This window comes from Acomys russatus, chromosome 31 (genome assembly GCF_903995435.1).
Source record: "Acomys russatus chromosome 31, mAcoRus1.1, whole genome shotgun sequence".
NCBI lineage: Eukaryota > Metazoa > Chordata > Mammalia > Rodentia > Muridae > Acomys > Acomys russatus.
The window spans coordinates 27,144,881-27,167,414 of NC_067167.1; the positions used below are offsets into that span (position 1 = coordinate 27,144,881).

The window sequence follows — 22,534 nt, forward strand, 5'->3', positions numbered from 1 at the left end:
AAAAAAGGCAAGCTTAACTATATAAACAAGAATAAATTAGTACATAGTGAAAACTATTAAATTACATCATAATGCAAAGTGTAAAGTAAAGAATCTGTTTTTTTAACTCATTTACACTCAAACAGCTCCATGCAGTAGATCTTATTACTAAGGCCATTAAGAAAAACAGCGCGGAGAGGTTTAGGAAGCTGCCTGATGCCTGTTTTGAACACTTCTGTTAGTAACTCCACACCAAAGAGAGCATGGAGGGGACTCAGGCTTTATGTTACTAAGATGCAGATGAAGAGTGGTCACCTTTGAGCTGAAGGTAACCTGAGCTGTATTCCAGGACACCTTTCGATACCTGTGTCCTTATAGAATAGTTAACCAACCCTCTTGTCACACATAAGGAAAAGGAGTTATGAGACTTTCTGATGTAGAATATGACCTAGGCTTTTGTAGGTGCAAGAAAAGGATTATAGACCAGTATTTAGAAGGATCTATGGTTGTAAGGATAAGTACTGAATTTGTTGGTTAACATGAGAAAAAAAGTCATGCCCAAGGCCTTCAAGAATTAAATTACAGAAAAGAGTGGAATAAGTACATATACGAATAGAATATGGATGTACTATGTTCAGTAATGTCAGTGATTTTTGTGAGACCTTGATGTGACTAGTCTGCACCCTCATTTTATAACCATCAGTTATAACAATGGAATCTTCCTAAATAACTTCAGAATATAACAGCCTAAAATATAAAGTGCTAATCCCATTTTTCATTAGGAAACAAGATGTATTTAAAGTCTGTTTAGATAATTTTATTACTTATACCATATTCACTGCCTTAATTTATGTTGAAATATTTCAATAAAATAGAAAGCTTTCTATTAATTATTTAGGTAATATTTTCTGCCAGAAAATATATAGGATTAAAGATGTGAATGTTATCTTTTTCTTTCCTTTCTTTACCTTTGAAACCTTTTTGTTTCTATTATTTGTTCATTTGAAGGCACACATGTGTCTATGTGTGCATGTTAGATGCAAGAGAGGTGGCAGCAGCAGATGTAAGCTTTCTTAGAGCTAGAATTTACAAATCAAGTTCATAGCCCAATACAGGTGCTGTCAACTCACTCTGGTCCTGTGAAAGGACAAGTGCTCTTAACCACTGGCTCACCTCCAGCCCCTTTCTGTAATTCTCTACTCGGGCTCTTTATTTTCATCATATGAAAATATTCTAGAGGGATGGGTGGGATGGCTCAACAAGTTAAGAGCACTTGCCCCCACGTCTCATGATCTGACCTATTCCCAGGAATCACGTGGTGGAAGGAAAGAACTGCCTCCTACAAGCTGTCCTTTGACCTCCTCATAGCTGCACTGACACATGGGTAGCATCCCCCAAACTTGGAATCAGGCACACAAAAACTTAAAGCCTGCACGCTGGAAAAACCAGAATGTTAAAGGGATTGTGTAGGTGTCTAGCTGGTTAGTGTCTGGTGTTCAAGCATGAGGACCTGGGTTCCAATGCCTAAACCTGAGGTAAAAATGGAGGCAGAGGGTTTGTGCCTTTAACCCCAGATCAGGAAAGCTGGAGAAGTGGACATAGGTGGATCCCTGTAGTCTGATGGACAACCAGCCAAGACAAATCATGAACGTCAGGTTTAGTGAAAGATTCTGTTACAAAAGAGAGTTATCAAGGAAGGACAAGACACTAATCACTGACCTCCATGACACTTAACAGGCATACACAACATAGACACACACACACACTCAATTTTTTTATTTCTGGAAAAAACCAAGCAAGAAGAAGAAGAAGAAGAAGAAGAAGAAGAAGAAGAAGAAGAAGAAGAAGAAGAAGAAGAAGAAGAAGAAGAAGTAGTCGTTGTCCCTGTTGTCGTCTTCTTCTTCTTCTACTACTACTACTAATCTGTCCTCTAAACTGGTATCCCCAAATTATTTATTATATGCTATATGTCACCTGAACAAAAAATAGAGACGAGTTTCATGCACTTGAAATTGCATGAATTAAGTAATATTTGCTTGGCATATCATTTAAAGTATTACAGAATATTTCAGATAAGAATTTTTTGATATAAAGAAAAATAATATCATGAAGAAACTGTCATAAATAGTTGCAGGCTTCTAGACAGATGGACTAAACTATAAAGGACGGCAAAGACCAGTCAGCCAATGAAAAAAGTTGCGCAAAACTTCCAAAATTTAAAATGTACCTATACTTACTATAGCTAATAGAAAATATTAATGTGCACAGTCCCATTTAATAAGAATCTTGGCACCTTACAGTTGTTCACAAATATTTCTAACATTTGCACTTTATTTTGCTGTTGTTAGTGCCTTTGAGTGAATACTGACTTAAACAGCAATGGAGGTCCTCAGAAGGGTCAGGAGAATTCTTTTCATGATTTGTTGGCGTATCGCAGAGTTTGTTTCAAAAAGCACTGAAAGAATATTTGTGTGTACATTCTTTGAGAGATGATTTCAACAAAGACATTTATTAGAAACCTAATAAACACTGTATCTCAAGCACTGTGTGGAGCAGTGCCTGAACTTTCACAGTCCCCCTTTAGGGTGTCATTATCAATCTCACTCTACAAACAGGAAAATGGAGAGCAAGGACTCAGAAGCACTCAAGCCATCTCTGTGATAACAATGGGCATGGTGTTAGTGCCTAAGGCACAGAGCTACGTTGCCCACAATCTCTCTTGTTTTCTCTTTATCTTCTTATTTTTGAGACAGAATCTCACAAAGTTGTTCAAACTAGCTATGAAATGGCAATCTTCTTGTCTTTGCCATCCCAAAATGCCCCCCCCCCCTTTTTTTTAATGGTGACTCTGCTGTCTCTCATCTAATTACATAGTCTTTAAAATATGAGTGTGCAGTAGGAATCTAGGCAGGGGACATCAGATGAATCATAAACTTATATTAATAACTTTTCTAAAGGATTTTTATAAGACCACTTTGAAATGACAATATGGAGGGCATCAACCTACATTGAACAACGTCCAATTTATCATTTTCCAAAAGCTTTAAGAAATACTCTGGAGGCAGGTATCAGGTCCCACCACTTATACTGAAGAAAACCAAGAAAAAAAAAAAACAATGATAAGAATTACAAGATGATCAACAATGTAGGTGCAACAGGGATCAGCAATGAGAAACTGGGGAGGAAAAGCAAAGTGAGGACTGAGTGAGGGTGACTGGCAGATGTTTAGCAAGTGAGAGAAGGAAAGGAAGCAAGTGTGGTGCAAGCCACACCAGTGCCTGGCGTAGGTAGGTGTGAGCATTCCAATCAGGGAGTTTAAGATGCAAAGCCCTAGCTGTTCTGGCATTTTCAAGAAACATCAAGGCAACCAGTGTTTCACTAGAATAGGAGAGAAGCATGCTTCAACACAGAGCAATGCATAAAAAATATAAAAGCAAAAAAATTGTGTTGCCCACTGATCCGAGGCAAAGGAAGATTAAGACCGAAAAAATGACTGTGATATTCTACCATTCCTGGCCCCACTTCCTCACCCTTAACAGCATAATCACCCGAGATCACAACCAATGGATCTTGGATCGGGAAGACAGGAGAAACAGACTTCCTGGGAGGCAAGCTTCAGTGATATAGCTCATTTAATGAAGATAGAAAGGTGAGGGAGTGGGGGGGGGCAAAGGCTATTTAAAGCTTTGGAGAGTATTCACAGGCTTTTGAGGTGAATACATATGTCATTGGCTGAGGCCAAGGTTATGGGAATTCCTTATTTGCATGAAGAGCAATTCCAGGTGCTTGCTGGACATGACCTTATAAGGCCAGAGTAAGTTTTACCTGTAACCAGGCCACCAGGCTACTTGACCACCTCAGTATGGCAGAGGTGAGGGTTGTAAGGCTACATGTTCCTGGACATGCAGGCCTAGGTCAGGGAAGGAATGATCCTACTCCTGCAAGTCTCAAGAGATTTTCTGAGTTTGGACATACCTTGACCTCATCCTTGCCCAGCCCCACAGTACTCAGCAACATGGAGACAATAAGGCTCCTGAAAAGAGTGATTTGCTCCAGTGGGAGAAGTAAAACAGCAGAATATATTCAAGGCAAGAAAAAAGTAATAATTGTATTTATTTATTTATTTATTTATTTATTTATTTATTTATTTATTTATTTGTAAAGAAAAGGAAGCATATAAGACCACAACTAAGTTGGGAGTTGATCAACAAGAGAAAAATGTGGTTCCAAGAGAACTTTTCATTTAACAGGACTGTAGCCAGTAAGGAGATCACAGGTGGTTGAGTAGAAAAACAAACTATTTTACTATGAATATTATTAAAAACCAGTAATTGCATGGCACAGGAGACAACTTCCTGAATAGAACACCAACAGCCCAGGCTCTAAGATCAACAATTAATAAATGGGACCTCATTAAACTGAAAAGCTTCTGTAAGGCAAATGATACTGTTAACAGAACAAAGCGACCACCTACAGAGTGGGAAAAGATCTTCACCAACCTTACATCTGACCAAGAGCTAATATCCAAAATATATAAAGAACTCAAGAAATTAAAAAACACCAAACAAAATAATCCAATTAAAAATGGGATATAGAATTAAACAGAGAATTCTCAACAGAGGAATACTGAAAGGCTGAGGAACACTTAAAGAAATGCTCAGTTTCCTTAGTCATCAGGGAAATGCAAATCAAAAGGACTCTGAGATTCCATCCTACACCCCTCAGAATGGCTAAGATCAAAAACTCAAGTGACAGCACATGCCGATGAGGATGTGGAAGAAGAGCAACACTCCTCCATTGCTGGTGGGAATGTGAACTTGTACAACCACTTTGAAAATCAATGTAGTGCTTTCTTAGAAAATTAGGATTATGCCACCTCAAGACTGATCTATACCACTCCTGGGCATATACCCAAAAGATGCTCCACCATAAAACAAGGGCATGTGCTCAACTATGTTCATAGCAGCCTTATTCATGATAGCCAGAGTCTGGAAACAACCTAGATGTCCCTCAACTAAAGAATGGATAAAGAAACTGTAGTACATTTACATAATGGAATACTACTCAACCATTTAAAAACAAAGAAATCTTGAAATTTGCAGGCAAACGGATGGAACTAGAGAAGATCATCCTGAGTGGGGTGACCCAGACCTAGAAAGACACACATGGTATATACTCACTCATAGGCAGATATTGTCCACATAATACAGGATAACCACACTACAATCCACAGACCTTAAGAAGCTGGGTAACTGGGAGGACCCTAGGGAGGATGCTTAATGCTCATTCAGAAGGGCAACTAGAATAGACCCCATAAGTAGTTGAAGAGAGGGAACAGGATGGCGCCTACCACAGAGGTCCTCTGAAAGACTCCACCCAGCAGGGGAACAAAGCAGGTGCTGAGACTCACAGCCAAACTTTGGGGCAGATTTCAGGGTGACTTAGGCAAGAGTTGGGGGATAGAAAGACCTGAAAAGGACAAAGCTCTGCAAGGAGAACAACAGAGCCAACAAATCTGGACCCAGGGGGCCTACAGCGACTAATGTACCAACCAAAGACCATGCATGGAGAGGACCCAGAACCCCTACTCAGATGTAGCTGATAGGCAGAACAGTCTCCATGTGCGCCCCACAATATGGGGAGTAGGGGCTGCCTCTGACATGACCTTGTTGCCCACTCCTTGATCACACCCCCTGTGGCAGGGTGGCCTTGCCAGCCCACAGAGGAAGAGGATACAGGTAGTCCTGATGAGACCTGACAGGATGCAGTTAGATGGTAGGGGAGGAAGGCTCCTCATTTCTGAGGAACAGGGGGAGGGGGGAGGGGATGAGGAAGGGGGAAATGAAGAAGGGGGTGTACAATTGAGATATAAAGTGAATAAATTAAAAATAAACAAACTTAATTAAATAAACCCTAGTAATTACAGTTTAAGCGTTATGGGAGCAAAGAAGGTTAAACAACAACAACAACAAAAACAACAACAACAACAACTCTTCCTCCTGTGTGGAGTTTAAAGGACACTAAGGATTTCATGTGCTACGTGCTCTAGGGTAAAGAAGAAACACAAATGGGTAAGAGAATATACCTGGTAGATAAAAGAGTTCCAGAAAGCATAGAGGACACAAAACTAGTTACATAAGAAATGCAATAATATAGTGCAGCCAGAGTGCCTGGGCAGCTGCTCAGAGAGCAAAGAAGATATTAAGTGGAAAGAATGTTTGGACAGATTAGAAGTGGCCTTGAATTCGACAATGTAGATCTTTTAGTTTGGGTATATAAAAGTGAAGAATTATCAAATACTTTCAATAAGTTAAAAAAAAATGCAATGATTTTCTGAAAGAAAAATGATGGGAAACTAAGAGCAGATGAAAAGGCCCCATGTGAGAATACAGCATGGCCAGCGTGCTAAAGAGGAATCGTATCCTTTCTTTCTTTCTTTCTTTTTTTTTTTAATACAAGTGAATACACTTGATCTAATTCAAATTCTACTCAAGGCAATCCAGCAGGACCCACATGCTTTTCCAAAAACTCAACCATAAGAATTTGGTGCCGGCACACAGCACCCTCCAACCAACCGCTGTGCAGATTTTAAGACACGATGGAGCATATGTACCCAAAAGAAATGAAAGCAAGCACACAAACATAGAATGTGCCGAAGCTCAGCTTCCCCAGCACCATAGGAGAGCCATGAACTTACCTTGTCCCTCTTACATGCTAACACACACTGAACTTCAAACACCATTTAAGAGACCAACCTTTGCAAAATCTTTAAATTACATTTTAGTTTAAATGGTATAGTCCTTTTAATTTTATCTTGTCCACACATTTCAAGTTAAAAAATCTGCTGTAATTCTGTGAGAAAGTTTTAAAGCTTTGGGTTTTCATTTTACTATTTGGTCATACTAAAAAAAAAATTAAACTTGGTAACTCATAATTACCACAGAAAAAGTGTTTGTTCTATAGTTGGGTAAGGTTCTCATTACAGAATAGAATAACATGGATAAGGCAGTAGAGATGTAGTTCAGTAGTCATATGTTTGCCTAGCATGTTTGGGCTCATCCCAATACAGCAAAAATAAGAATTTAAACCTTGTGAAATTTCTTCTTTTGTGCTTTATTCCCTTAGGAACTTTGCAGAGAATGACTAATTATGAAATAAAGGATTTTCTATGAATTGTTGACTTTTAAGTGTATTGAGTGTTAAACCAAAACTATAATAGGATAAAATGCATGGTTAAGTCCACAAAAAACAGTGACTTCTCATCTTAAGATGGTATAAGCTTATATAGTCTTACACAGAGAAGCTTACAGAATAACGCTGCAGGCATTCTATAACAGGTTATCACCCGAGGACCATTTAATTGAGTTAACAAAACTGAACAAAATATAAAAGGATTAAGTCATAATATTTTCCTGTTTTTTGCATTCCAAAAACTTCTGTGTAGATTTCAATTAACTTAAGCACATGCTATTGTCTGGATGGCTCAGACACTAGAGATCAGGGAATGGAAGCTTGGCATCTTTCAGGATGATGTAAGAGGCAGTGGGCCCTTAAGAGATGGAGCACAAGAGGAGCTTGTAGACACATAGGATGTCTTTGCAAATGATTAAGATGGGTACTATGAGGCCTTCAGTTTTAACAAAGATGAGTTGTTTTTAAGACTCCTTTCTAGGAAGAACTTATGAGGTCCTAGTCTTAGACCAGGAGATGCTGGCAGTAAGGGCTACTGGGAAGCGGGAGCCATTTTTTTTTTTTTTTTTTTTAGTGGTCTTACAACTGGAAGGTTATCCATGTGCCAGTGAATAACCCCATATCCACGCTCATGCAAGCAACCCCAGGTAACTCAGGGGTCATAATACACTAAAGGAATAGGAGTAGGAGAGAGAACTTAAGAAGGGGTACAAGGGAGGATGATTAGGAATATAAGTGGCCAATGAAGGGTGACTATGCATAATTACTGACTCACAGAATTACAGGCATGTATAAAACTGTCTAAGGATTTAAAGAGAATAAGACCCTCTTCTAAACTGTCATACCATCTCGCCATCTGATTCCTTCCCTTGTGCAAAGGTTCTACCATGAGGACAATATCCATCTCCCTCCCTCTCAGGACTGCCTTAGCTTTATTTGGTTTTCAGCTCTCTTGTATACATTTTGGTGAATGCTATGTATGCACCAACACATGGATACTCAGGAATATGTGTTAAAGGCCTGGATCACAGGGATCTTGTAATCACCTCAAGAGCTTACATTTTAGGTTTTCAATACAGACATTTTTAGTTCTTCAGCATTTTTGTATTGTACTCCTCATAAATGTCTTAAATTACCGTAGTTAGGTTTATCATTAGACATAACATTTTTCTTTCTCTCTTTTGGTCATTTGGACAGAATCTCCCTATATGGCCTAGGTTGGCCTGAAACTTTGGTAGTCTAGCCTCAGCATGCTGATTACCTGAGATTACATTGTGTTTGACCATGCCCAGGTTTAGATAAGGCTAATTTTTTTAGTTAAAATTCTAGTAATACTTTAAAAATAAGCTTTTTTATAATGCCTGGGTAAAGAACCACCTCTCTGAAAATCTGACTACCATCCTAAGATCTTCTATTTAGTACTTTATAGATTTTATGTATTTTTTTCTGCTCCATACATTTTATTTAAAAAGAGAAACAAGAAAAATATCAGAGACTGTGTTATTTTGGCTATAATGGTAACATTTGCTTAGGAGCTTCTGGCCTTCACAATGATTTACCCTACATTATTATTTTTATATTATAATTTATTTATATCATTTCTCCCTTCCCTCTTCTCTCTACACCCTCCCATGTATAATCCTTCTCTCTCTCCTTCAAAGTCATATTCCCTCTACCTCTTTATAAATTTTTGGTAATTTGCTATTATTTTATTATTTAAGTCTAGAATTTCTGTTTGGGCCATTGTTGTATGTTCTGTTTCCCACTGCTTTTATTAAATGTTTTACCATAAAGTGTAAGATCCCACAAAGTTGTAAGAAAGAAGAGGCCTAAATGTATCATGTTTTGTAGCTCTCCATGTCTCAAGAGGGTAAAGCAGTGGACACTGATTCTACCAGTCATGAAAGCATTTCCATTATGTTAAGGATCGCTGGTTTTGCTGTTTACATCACACCCACTCCTTCTCATTTCACCTTCTTTCTTCCAGAATTCAGTAGTATCTTGCATCTTCTGTAACTCTGTCATTTTTAAGAACGTGTTGGAATGGGTCTACCCTTTTGTGCCCCATACCTTGCCCTGTCATAGTAGTGGGAGGAAACCATGGCCTTGTGCATATTAGAAGCATCCACTGAGCTTTGTTTCCATTCCCAAGATTGTGAAAACAGAATTACACAGTATATATGCTTTTATAGTTGGATTTTTTTCATCCAACACAGTTCTCTGGAGAGTCAGGCAGGATGTTATATTTATCAAAATTTCATTGTTTTGTTGCCCAGTGAGTAGTCTCTGATAGGAGCAGATCTACTGATGGGCAGCTGTTTGCTTTCTTCAGTTTGTGTATCTAGGAATAAAGTGCTATGAACACCTGTAGAGTCAGTCTCTATGGCTACTCTACATGCTTGGTGGATGGACTCTGTCCTTGTTACTACTATGACCACACGTGGTCTCCACTGACTTTGCTGAGAAGCAGTGTCCTTTCTGACTTTTTTTTTTTAGTATGTGGATTTCTTTATTTTACTCTCCTTAGTTCTTTTTCTTCTAGTGTGACTCTACAGTACCTTAGTTCTTTTCCTTCCAGTGTGACCTTATTACTGTAGGAAATATGTTTTCATGTGTGCAGCTGGGCTGGCCCTTCTTTTCAGGAATGGTTAGCACAATCCGCCTACTGAGGTTCATAACATGGAAGAAAAAGACTCTGATTCTTTATTATACTGTGTTTGCTGGGCAATTAATCAGTGCTGGGTAGCTTGACAGGAAGGAAGTCAAGTTTCTCATGTGGTCTCTGTACGACTAAGTTGTTAGTGATAAGTGCTTCTTATTACTGGAGATTAGAGTGTCAGTTTCCTATTCAGCCTTAATCAACAGGACTGCCATGCAGAAGAGGGGCAGAAAGAGTTTAGGAGCCAGAGGAGGTAGAGGACTCCAAGGAAGCAGTGTCTTGCACAGAAGAACTGAGAGCAGTTGTGACAGCATGCTCAGGACCATGAAGCCCATGCCAGACTAAATTCTAGTATGGAAAGGGGAGCTGGGCACCAAGTTCCACCCATAACTGAGGACTATTAGTACTTGTTCCTTGCTGGAAAAGGAAGGGTTAGTTAGTGTAGTCTCTGTCTGATAAGTCAGGTATACTCCAGTGTAAGGACATACATCCAAGAATATTTGGTGCAGAACAAATTAACTTTGATGGGGAAAAAGGTGGAGGGGGGAAGTTGGGTGTGGAATAAGGAAGACCGCTGTTGAATATGTTCAAAACTCATTGTATACTCTTCCCTGACACTAAGAAAGTATACCCTCCAACCTCTAGGCCCTAGTTTTCATCATTGAATCTTTCTGTTCTACTGTTCCATGAGTTCAGCCACATGTTTACAAGATGCCCTGTCCAATTTAAAATCCACTTAGTGTAAGCTTGTAAACCTGGGTATTTGCATTCAAAAGTGTTTCTAGTTGGAGACTGAATACCCTGGTTTGAGCCCAGTTGAAACAGGGATTTCTTAGGTTTCTGATGGACTCTCATGTAATATCTGAGTGTCAGTGTGTCACAGTCAAGGGAGATGGAAATTTCTGCATTAGTTACAAAGCTCATTAGAGGGATTATTCAAGCCCTTTAATATTAAAGATCAAGCTGCTTTTATTAATGGAGAGACCAGCATCTCCTCACTTCCAACTGACTGCCAGACATTGTACCATTTACTTTCATGGTCATACTACTTGCTTCTGGAAAACCCATTGAGGCTGGCACTGTATTCCACTGCTGCAGAAGGTAACATGTACCCAAGCTTAGGGATACCCCTACTCCTCTTTGCTTGGGCCAATTCTGGGCCACAATGATTATCCTTGAGTAGTCATTAGTGAACTCGATGTTCTCCAAAAATATTTTTTCAAAGACCTAATAAACGAACAAAACTAATTATAATTTATCCTTTACAGATTTACCCAAACACTTATTTTAAAAATCTAACAATATAACACAGCTATTTTATTTATTTATTCATTGTTTGGTTGCTTGGTGTTGAACCAAAAATATATCATGTCCTAGGTAAAACTATCTACCTCTGGGCCCCAGAAAATTTACAAAATAAAATTCTCATACCATTTGCTGATGCCATAATAATCTTTAATAATGCTCTGAAGAACGGCACGATAGAACAGTGATTCGGTAGGCAGCTGAAAAAAATCAGATATATGTACAAGAATAATAAATGAAGGCCAGAAACAAAATTAATACTAGAGACCTGGGGTCTGGTAAACGTTATAAGCCCAGTTTTACTGTTTAATAGACAGGAGGGCTTTATAGTGTCCTACTGAAATGCCAAGTCTTTTGGTAGTTGACTCTTGTTTGAAATATTGTTAGTTACAAGCTGCTTTTACTGGCAATAACTACAAAGTAGATGGCAGTTTTTGCTTTATGTTAAACTCTTGAAGTAGTTAAAACTTCTTATGCTTTTGAAGAATTGCATAGTGATATTAATGTAATATATTATAAAACAGATACTTTGTAAGTATATGTATACTTTGTAAAAACAAAGAGCAGAATGAGAAAGTACTGATAGACTATATGAGACGCATTTGCATTTTAAACAAGATAATACATATAAAAATGCACAGAGAATAACAGGACAAAATCAATTCTCATTCCAACGTTACCCTGAGCAAATAAAAGCTTTACAGTTGCGTCCTAAGAGGCATGAAGTACAAGGCACTATAAAGTGCTCATTCTCGGAGTAACTAGGCTGATCCATCCTGGCCAGTGCAGACTGGGGAGGGAGGGGGAGACAGTCAACCTCTTCCCAGCAGCCTGTGCCTGGCTGTTCTAGGAAAAAACTGAATGTGGCTTAGAATTGGCTTTTCTTCCTTCACAAGTAATAAATCCACCTAACACTTTTAGTGCACTTTAAAACCAGGAACAAACATGTGTCCCTCCTGACACATGTACTGTGCATGCTACGCACAGGACTATGGCAACAGGTATAAGCTACAAGTTAGTGCTCTGCAATTAATTAAGGACACTACCCTATGCCATTAAACTCCTGCGGAGTATTGTGTTCTTATGTAGGCTGAAGTAAGACCCAACTCCTCAGACTGAATGGAAGCATGAACAAAACCCTGAAAAGTATGAGAAACAATCCACTAATAGAGACAATATGATAAAGGCTCCTCACTTTCCCAGACCCTAAGGAACCACTAAGGTGGGTAACACTGTAGAAGTCAAAATCTAGGAGATAGAGATTGAAATCCTAGAATTTGCTATCTTACAGTTGCCTCCTGCATATCAGGGCATAATGATGATGCATAACTCACAGTCCTAGGCATCTATTATCACAACTGACAAGAAGTCTGAACACTATGTTGGAATGCTCTATATCAGACTTTGTTATTATTTTCAAGATAATAATTATTACCCATAATGGTGATGGTGGCTGATATTTACTGAGAACTTTCTATATATTTGAAACATTTTACCTATTTCTCTCACTTCATTCTCCATGGGCGCCTTAGATAGGCAAAATGAATAACCCTGAAAAAATTGCAACTGCTACCACCACCAAAGTACTTATCAAAGTAATTGACCAATAGTATGTAATACTTGTTGTTGCTGTTATTATTTTGAAATATAATTAACATTAGCATTCCTTGAAAAAGAAACAATAGATTTTTTTTTTAAAATGTAGATTCAACAGAATAATTTTATAAAAACTTTCAAATATGCTCTTTAAAATTCCTATGTTTCATGAATACAGTGGAAGATAATACATTATATGGATATTTGGGGACATATCAAACTTGTATTTATATTGCAAGTCTGACTAGCTATTTTAACTAATGATTAAGTTTTTAAAAGCTATCAAATAGCCAAATGAAACATGATTAGGATTACACTTAAATAATTCATTACATGTTACTCCATTTTCTTTGCTTGAACTAACTCCATAAAAGCCTTACTGTCAGCTACAATGTTCATCAGAAATATTTACAGATTGTTAATACAATATGAAGAAATGGGGGGTTACCATAAGAGCATAATGTGGAAACTTTCTCAAACCTTAATGTATTGCTCTGAAAGTTCACTTTACTTTAAACATACACAGCATGTATATACTTGAGTGCGTAGCAGTGACAAGCAGGTGATATTTATTAAAATTCACCAGGTTTCAAGTTCAACAGCAGGTCAAACTTGAAGAGGTCTTGAGAGAAAAACTATCTCCACCATTAGCTACATTAAACACTCTCACTTACCCCTTGGCCAACTGCGACCCGTTCCAATGCCTTAAAGAAGAAAGAAACAAGACAAAGATTGTTGACACATTTAGTCTTATGAGGTTTATAAATAGATTCTGTACAGATTTGCAATAGTGACAATCAAAAAGATTGACTAAGTGATAACGTATAAGTTTACATAGCCAAAAGTATTAATATTACTAAAGAATGTCACCTCATATGCTTGCATAGTTTAGGACTAATTTATAATGAAAACTGTAATATACACAAACACATTCATATTCTGATTGTATACTCTGTGAATTGTAGAAGGAATTAGAAGGAAAAATGGCAGAATCTGACTTATATTTACTGGGGCTAGATAATCCAAAGCTGTTCTTATGTATAGTACAGTCATAGATGTGCTTATAAACTTCTTTTTGGTATTTTATAGCTTATGGAACTTGTAATTTCATCTTTTTAGTTTTCCTCCGGTGTTGAGAATTAAACCCAGGTTCTTGTTATTAACTATGCAGGTGTTCTACCAGTAAGCTATCCCCCGATTTATTAATTTCATCTTTTAGCAAGCAAACATGAACACATTGTAGGTGGAAGAGTATTTTAGGGGAAAATAAAATCTGCATGGAATGTAAAGCATATTTTCATATGATCTAGCATTAGAGGAAAAAGGACATGTTACACATGTTTTGATGCTTTCTTTAGGAGGCTGTAGAACATGTAAGAGACAGTCTAGTTGGTGGAAATCAGTTACTGGTGGTAGACTTCTGAGGTCATAGGTAGTCTATGGCTACTCATGGTGGCTCTTCTTGCAGTTGTGCAGATGTGAATACTATGCCCTCAGTGCCATGACTGGGCTGCCTCACTCTGACTTCCCTGCCACAATGAACTGAGGCTCCCTGAAACTGTGAGCCAAAATCAAGCTTTCTTACATTGTCACTGTTAAGTAATATAGTCACAGTGACACAAATGTAACTAATAGAGCACTGTAACACATTTTTACAATTTTAAAATTTCCTAACACTTTTAATAATCATATTGAACATATAATATTTATATAATATTTATGGAATAAGGCTTTAGAAAACTTTTCATTTCTTAGACATACATTTCTACATTTATTGGATGTTAAGAATTTATTAAAGTTGTTTTTAAAATTTAATTAGAAATGTTCCAAACATAAGGTGGATAAAGTATAATTGATCTGCATGAGCTTGCTACTCAGATTTTAAATATCTCTTTTGCTTTAGGTTTCTAGGTTTCCATAAATAAGTTTTAACTATAGCTGAAACAGTTTTTACAATCAAAATATACTGTACAGACTATCTTGTTTAAGTGAAATTTTTACATACGTATAAGATCACTGGCATGATCATGGTCAGTAGCTTACCTGAAACTGTGGTTAGTTAGTAATTCATCATAAGGGAAACCTGTTCTTTGACCCTTTATTTATATCTCTTTTCCTCATGCCACACACCCTCACAGATGAGGGTGAGGGTGAGTGGATGCTCACTGTACAAAAACGTGCTTCTATGTATATTACAGGACAAATGTACATCAAGTTAACTCCCCTAAAAACTCTACTTCAGCTTCTTGTCTTTACAGCATAAGTATGGCAAGCAGTGTGCTGTGATGACAACATTCCAAGAATGACTGTTATTGTAGCAAAATTCTAAGTATGTTTTATTTACTCATAAAATGAAGAAGAGAAATTTCCAGAGAAGTATATTAAATATGCAACATATGACAATGATTATTTGGGAATAAGTGGATCTCTAAGCTATACATTAGATACAGAAACCTCTGTGGTTACTTATATGCACACAGACCAGAAACATCGGGACAATGGACTTCCAAAACAGTCATTTATCTAATGGTTGCACATTAAACAAATTGTTCAATCAACTGTATTTTATTTTTAAAAGTTACTCTGTTTAAATAAACCAACATGCTGTGATGTCCGAGTATACATAGTGAAATGATTAACATAGGTAAGCAATTTCACATCTCCATTATTTTTTTCTTTTTGACTATATGTGGTAAGAACACTATACTTGGAATATTTAAGACATAATACTATAATTTCATTCATGGCTTTCGTTCCATAATTTAGTTTTCTAGGATCATTCTTCTAAATTAACTGCAACATTTAAGCTTTCTGATAATAAATATTCACCCATAATATTTAGCTTGCCCTTTAAATTCACATGGTAACATGGACAAAAAATGCCAAGGGATAAAGTGTTCTATATTTAGAGACACTAGTCATATCAAACAAATAAAGTTTTTGACTAATTATTTCAAACAAGAGTTTAATATTTTCCCATTCCATAAGAAATTAGAAGATAAAATGACTTTTACAAATATACAGACATTATCAAGCCATATATAACGGACTGAATAATTTTGTGTTTAAAACTTGGTAGTTGATGCATTTCAAATCATAAATAAAACAGTCACATGGAAATTTTTCCAGATGCTGCATAGAAAATGGATGGCTATTTTTACCATTATGTTTTTGACAAATTACATTAACACTAATGGTTATTAAACAATCTTTGCCAAAAATAATGAATTGTGTAACATCTGGATAAAGTTCTCATGTTTTCTAGGAAACACAGCCGTACCAAACATGCCGACATTCTTGCATTACGGCCACAGCACCATCGCTCCTCTTTCAGATAGCGGCACATTGGAAATCCCCAGTTTTCTTGAGCATATTCTGCAAATGGGGAAAAATAAGGATTATTTAAATAAAATTCTTCCTCTTGCAGTTACAATAAATAATGTACTGAGAGCACAAACCAGTCATTGAGGCAGTCAAACAGTGATAAAAAATGAAGGAGTGAAAAGATGTTTAACAGTGCATTCCAAGTTTGTCAACTGACAGCTTGTTCACATTCAAATATACTTGCTCAACCACAGCTACCTCATGTTTAAGCTCCAGATCTGATATTAACCAATTTGCCAAACACAATTTATGTAAGATTTAGCAACAGCAACATAAAATTCAACCGTCTTCCTGTTTAGTGTAACCATAGGAGACAATTAATGACATACTAGACATTTATTGTTGTCCCAACTTTCTAAGAGAAAAAAAAGTACAACAGCTGGCAATTTATTAAAGACCAGTATGAGTTCATTCCTAACAGCACTGAAATCCCATTTTTTCCTGTCACTGTGATCTCTTTTCTGGAATGGGACAGCTGCACAGGCTCTTGTTTTCTTCATTGCTTTAAGAAGCTGTACTGTTTTTCTGTTGCACTGCCAATTGGCTCAAGTGCACTTAGAGCTCAAATAATGACAAAAATCAACATTTCTACTGCCAACTAATTAGACTTACACAACTTGTTATGGTTCAAACATCTTATGTAGAAATATTAACCACTATGGTTTAGGAAAGCAAAGAAATCATTGATATTTTAACTTGAAGTTTCAGAAACAGATGTTAATGTTATTAAGATTGTGACAAATAATTGAAAATTGAGATAAACATATTGTTGTTAGATTAAGAAACGCATACAAAAGCTGGGTATGATGGCACATGCCTTTAATGCCAGCACTTGTGAGGCAGAAGCAGGTAGATCTCTATGAGTTCAAGATCAGCCTGGTCTACAAAGGGAATCCAGGACAACCAAAGCTACAGAGAAAAGTCTTGTAAAACAAACAAACAAACAAACAAAAATGAAAAACATACAAACTTGAAAAAATACTTTAAAATGCAACTGAAGTATATTCTAAGAAATGTCTCGTCTATGTAGATTGTGTAAAGACACTATCTGACTTTCTATGAAGAACTAGGACAACAGCATCTCTGTGTAGCTCTTAAGGAGCCTGTAAACAATGCCCTGCAGAAACTGAGAGACAACAGTATGAGGGATGACTCAATGAAATACCACAAGCAAACAAAACGCCCTATGTTTCTAAAGATATCCTACACACACAACTGAAAACCTTCTTAACAACTCAAAAATCAAAAATAGTCCTAACCAAATACTTATAAGCAAACGTTGTTCTACTGAAAAACAGTATATGAAAGTCAACTCATTTACTCAAGAACACAACACAAATTCTTTTTACATGAAACAAAAGAAAACCCAAAACAACCACCACAGCCGCCCTCCAGCCCCCAAAGAGGGCAGGTAGGCTAACTGCAAATCTTTACCTTTCCCTCTTTTCCTCCAAGTCCATTCTCCCACTCTCATTCCCAACTCTGTAGCAGACCAGCTGTTGCAGACTCACACTCTCTGTCTCTCGCCTACCTCCCTGTGGATCACACAGATTTTCTCCTTCAAGCTTCCTTCTCTTCACTCATCACTTTATTTCAGCCTACTCTGTGGCATTCACATCACCAAAACATATTTTTTAATATAGTGTCAGATGTGTTTGGGCTCCATTATTGATACTATGTCAATGAAAGAAGTAGGCCAGTGAAGCGGAGAGGTGAGCTTCAGACTTTCACTCTCCCTCCTCGCCTCCATAGGCAAGCCTCCAGTCTTATTTCTAGCTCTGCAGCCTCTTGTGGCCTCTCCTCACTCTCTACCCCAATTCCCAGGAGAAGTCACTCTGCATATTACCAAAGGAGAAATATAAACACCAACCCAGCCACAAATCCTTTGATCTATGATGATGTCCTGCTTACGAGATATGCTAGGGCAACGGTGGCACAAAGCCTGTAGGAGTAACCAAGATCTGCTTTCACTTAAGATCCACTCCATGAGATGGAACCCAAGCAACACAACGCTTGGATGACCAAGACCCTGAGTCTAGATAGATACCTGGGGACCGAGGATGAAACCAAATACTACTGCTCTTAAAAAGAGGAACAACAAAGCAACTCCTAAGGACATTCTGCTTTACTCAAAGATCAGAGTCTTGCTCAGTCACCATGACGGAAGCTTTTTCTTGCAGCAGATGTGAACAAATATGGAGATCCACAGATAGACATTATGTAGAGAGTAGGGCCTTGGAACACTCAGCCCTAAATGGGATGTCTCCATCAAATCTCTTTCCTCGGGGGTCAGGGAGTTCCAAGTAAAGAAAGCGGAGGCAGAAAGAGTGTGAGAGCCAGAGGAGATGGAGACTATCACGAAAACAAGGCCATCTAAATGAACAGGATCCATGCACATATGAACTTATGGAAACTGAGGCAGCATGCACAATGCTTACACAGTTCTACACCAGATGAGGTTCTAGAGCTGAAAGGAGACGTGGACACTAACTCAGAAGTAATCTCCAATTGATAACTACTTGCAAATGAAAATTTAGCTTTCTCTAAGGGAGTCTTACTGGGGAAACAAAGTACTCTTAAAGGCAGGCTGCATGCCCAGTAGTAGATGGCCAACGGAAAACAAACTCAAAAGTATCTTTGGAAGTTCCTTGTCTCATAATGTGTCAAGGCCACCCCCTTCTCATTCTTTCTTATTTTTTTTTTTTAACACACACACATACATCCTTTTACCATAAAGTCATTTGTGTATAGGCATGGCTTATAATTTATGATGGTTTTTATGGGATTCCTGGGGATGTGAACAAGTGGGTCTCTTCATCTATATATTCCAATGTGATAGTTTGTGTTTTATCTTATGGTATTTATTTTATCATCCCTTAGAAACCTATTTGTTTTCTAATTAGAGACAGAAACGGAGTAGACCCAGATGGGAGTAGAGAGGGGTAAAATCTGGGAGGAATACATGAAGAAAAACCTATAATCAGAATATTTTACATAAAAAGGTATTTTTCAGTAAATGGAAAAAGTACATATCTACTAAAAACAAAACAACAACAGAAACAAACAAAAACCAACCAACCAAACAAACAAACAAAACCAAAAAGAAACCCTAACCCCCCAAAAGTGAATTTATAATGAAAGGCATAACTGTACTGAAATGTATCTCATACTGCAAGAAAAAAAGTATGTTTACCTGCATAGAAATAGGCAAACAGACATTCCTAGACTGATAAAGAAAATTTAGACTGAAAAAAATTACTTAATACTAGATTAAAAGAAATATTGAATTTCTGAAAAAAAATCTTACGTTGCAAGAGGTATATCATTACCAAGAAAAATTAATAGTAAGAAACTTATGGCCAGGTTATTTTCTAATCTCTTAACTGCAGGAATTGTGAGAAATAATAAATTACTGTTGCTGTAAACAAGAAGACTCAGCGTTGATTTCCTACAGCTTTAGGGCTCAGAAATAATCTCAGTATAAAAAGGTCATTAAGTGCTGCAGCTGTGAGGGGAAAGGTATCCTGGCAATCTGGGGCAAGAACACCACAGAGTCACACTGCATAACATACCTCACACAGGACATTTACATCTATAGGTCAGGGGCTGGGTCACTGGACAGCTCAGCACTTAAGAGTGTCCTGTGGGTGGAACATAGAGGATGGAGATCCTCAGGGGAGAAGGCTGGCCACTCTTGTGCCTCGAGGGCGCATAATTATCATAAGCAACAGATATGAGATAGAGAGTAGGTACTGCTACAGAAAGTGTATTTCTTTATGGAGGAGAGGTCACATTTTCAGTATATAAGAAAAAAAAGACCATTAGAGCAGATGTTACACACATGTTCAGTTCTGAATTGTCTGAATTTGAGAAACTGTAAGACTAGTCGTATGACTTTGCAATTGAAGAGTGGTGGAATACAGGGCTAAAACCAAGGACACAAAGTTATTCAGTAGAGTCCTAAAAATAAGCAGTGAATTGCTGCTTGAGGGGTTTACTCCTTCGTGTGTGTATGTGTGTGTGTGTGTATATATGTGTGTGTGTGTGTGTGTGTGTGTGTGTGTGTGTGTGTGTGTGTGTGTGTTTTGCTTGTTTTGGCTTGGTTTTGGGGGGGTGTTTTTGAGACAAAGTCTCATTATATGGTTCTGGCTATCATTCTTGCATTGAATTTGCAGAGACTCGCCTGCCTCAGCCTCCTAAACGCTGAGATTAAAGGTGAGCCACTGCACCCTAGTAAGGATGACTTGGTAAAGTGTGTGATGGGATATAGGGTACGATGGAATTACTCCTGAGGTAGACAGTAAAGAGGCAGTCTTGTAATATAGAGAAGGTACTTTTCTTGAGAAAACAGAATTCTGGGATTTCTCAAGTAACTTCTGGTCATAAAGGAAAGACTTGTGAGGCATACACATAATTAGCCTGGTCCCTAGATGATTTGGCATGATAACCAGTAAGAGAGCAGTCACACATCCATCATACCCATCCGTCACTGGAAAAGCAGAGGCCAATAAAGAACGGTCTTACTTCACACATGTTGCCTAACTTGCGCGGATGATGGCAATGAGAGCAGAGGAAAGATATATTCATTCTTAGAATGCATAAAGTTAGTGCTATCACAATGAAGGCTAATCACAGGTAATTCAACCGGCATGTAATACAGTCTCATCTTAAAGCATGTAGACTATTTTCACTTCTGTGGCTGTGATAAAACACTATGATCAAAAGCAACTTGCTGAAAGAGGGGGTTTATATACTTTACACTTCTAAATCACAGACCATCACTGATGGCAGCAAACACAGCAACTCAAGCAGTAAGTCATGCCACAGCCACCGCCAAGAACAGACCCAATCAAATGTACCTATGACGCCTGTGAACTCAGTACTCAACTATCCTTTATTCTCTGCTCTTACACAGTCCAGGGCCACAAAGCAGGGACCAGGGCCACCCACACCAGACTATTCCCCAAGGCAAATTCAAACATCCTTCTCATGTCATGTGTGAACAGTTAAAATTAGTGCACCACCCCCACCTCCACACATCAATGCACGGCCTGGCTCCCTGAATCCACACCTAAAGCCTTTACAAACTTGAGGTTCCTAAAGGCCGCCTATGGGCCTGTCATCTCTGACTGAGGTTCTGTGAAACCATATCCCTTTAACTGACTGGGCCACATTGGCCACATTGTGAAATGGTCTTAAGTTACTTACCTCAGTCTCCTTTCTAGCTGAGATCACAGTGCCATGACAGCTCAGCTCTTTGAACAGAGTACGTGGAAATAACTGAAGATCTGTCATGGTCTTCTGTGTAAACATTCAATTTTATCTTTGGAAATCATTCATCAGATTCCCCCAGACTCCAGTGAAGGAGGAGGTCTCTTCTTTCTTGAATGAAAGCCAGGATTTGCTGTTTCTATTAACCATGTTCTTGTATCACTCTACTCGAGTCAAGCTGGACATCTGTAAACTTTGCCAGTGGCTCATGTTGCCTTTACTATGTCCGTGCTATCTTAAAATAATAATTCCAAGCAAAGTCCTTCACTTTTCTTTCACACTATAAGTCCTTAATACTACTACTTATATAGGCTTTTGACATTTAGGAATCTCTTCCGGTATTGATTCTATTAGTCATTTTTTCCCTGTGTAAACAGACCCTACCCATTTCATTAAACATGCTTGCAATTTAGAATAATTTTCTATTGCTTCCTTCTTTAATCTCCAAATTCAGAGATTACTTCCCCATCTTCATTAGCTCTTGACTAACATATGTCATATCTACTCACTTCTTACAGTAAAACCACTGTTTACTTCCTTCCAGTCTTGCTTATCGTAAGGGTAAGGGTAATATTATCTAGAAAACACACACTGTCAGGCACAGTGCCCCAGGCTTCTGTAATCCCAGCACTCATGGAAATGGAGGCAGGCAGATCTCCACAAGTTTGTGGCCAGCCTGGTCTACAAAGTCCAGGACAGCGAAGGCTACATAGAGAAACCCTGTCTTGAAAAAAATGAAACAAACAAATAAACAAACAAAACCCTATACACCTAGCTAGCCCACTTCAACACTTTTTTCTTATCACTGTCATATATGAGATAAATTCACTAGAAACTGAGCCTTTCCCCCGCCAAGAATTATTGTAATTTTTATTTATTTATTTATTTGTGTGTGTGTGTGTGTGTGTGTGTGTGTGTGTGCACGTGCACGCGTGCATGTGTGTTGTGTGTATGCCAAATGCATACAGATGTCTGTAGGTGCCCAAGGAAGCCAAAAGGGAGAGCTGGAGCCCCTGGAACTGGCAGTACCAGCAACTGTGAATTGCCTGAGATAATAATGGGAACCCTGGGTTGGTTCCTCCATAAGAGAAGCACGCACTTTTAACCACTGTAGACTTCCCCAGTCCCACAACTGGGTCTTTGCAAATT

At 38.1% G+C, this 22,534-nt stretch overlaps 1 protein-coding gene across 1 annotated transcript in view; it reads right to left on the reverse strand.

Annotated features, from left to right (window-relative positions):
• Mettl25 (methyltransferase like 25) overlaps positions 1-22,534 on the reverse strand; it is a 75,283-nt gene that overhangs the window by 20,145 nt on the left and 32,604 nt on the right. The window contains exons 6-8 of the mRNA XM_051172772.1: positions 16,011-16,105; positions 13,405-13,434; positions 11,261-11,334 (exon numbers count right to left, since the gene is read on the reverse strand). Of these exons, the coding sequence (XP_051028729.1) occupies positions 11,261-11,334; positions 13,405-13,434; positions 16,011-16,105 (199 nt within the window). The remainder of the gene's footprint in view (positions 1-11,260; positions 11,335-13,404; positions 13,435-16,010; positions 16,106-22,534) is intronic.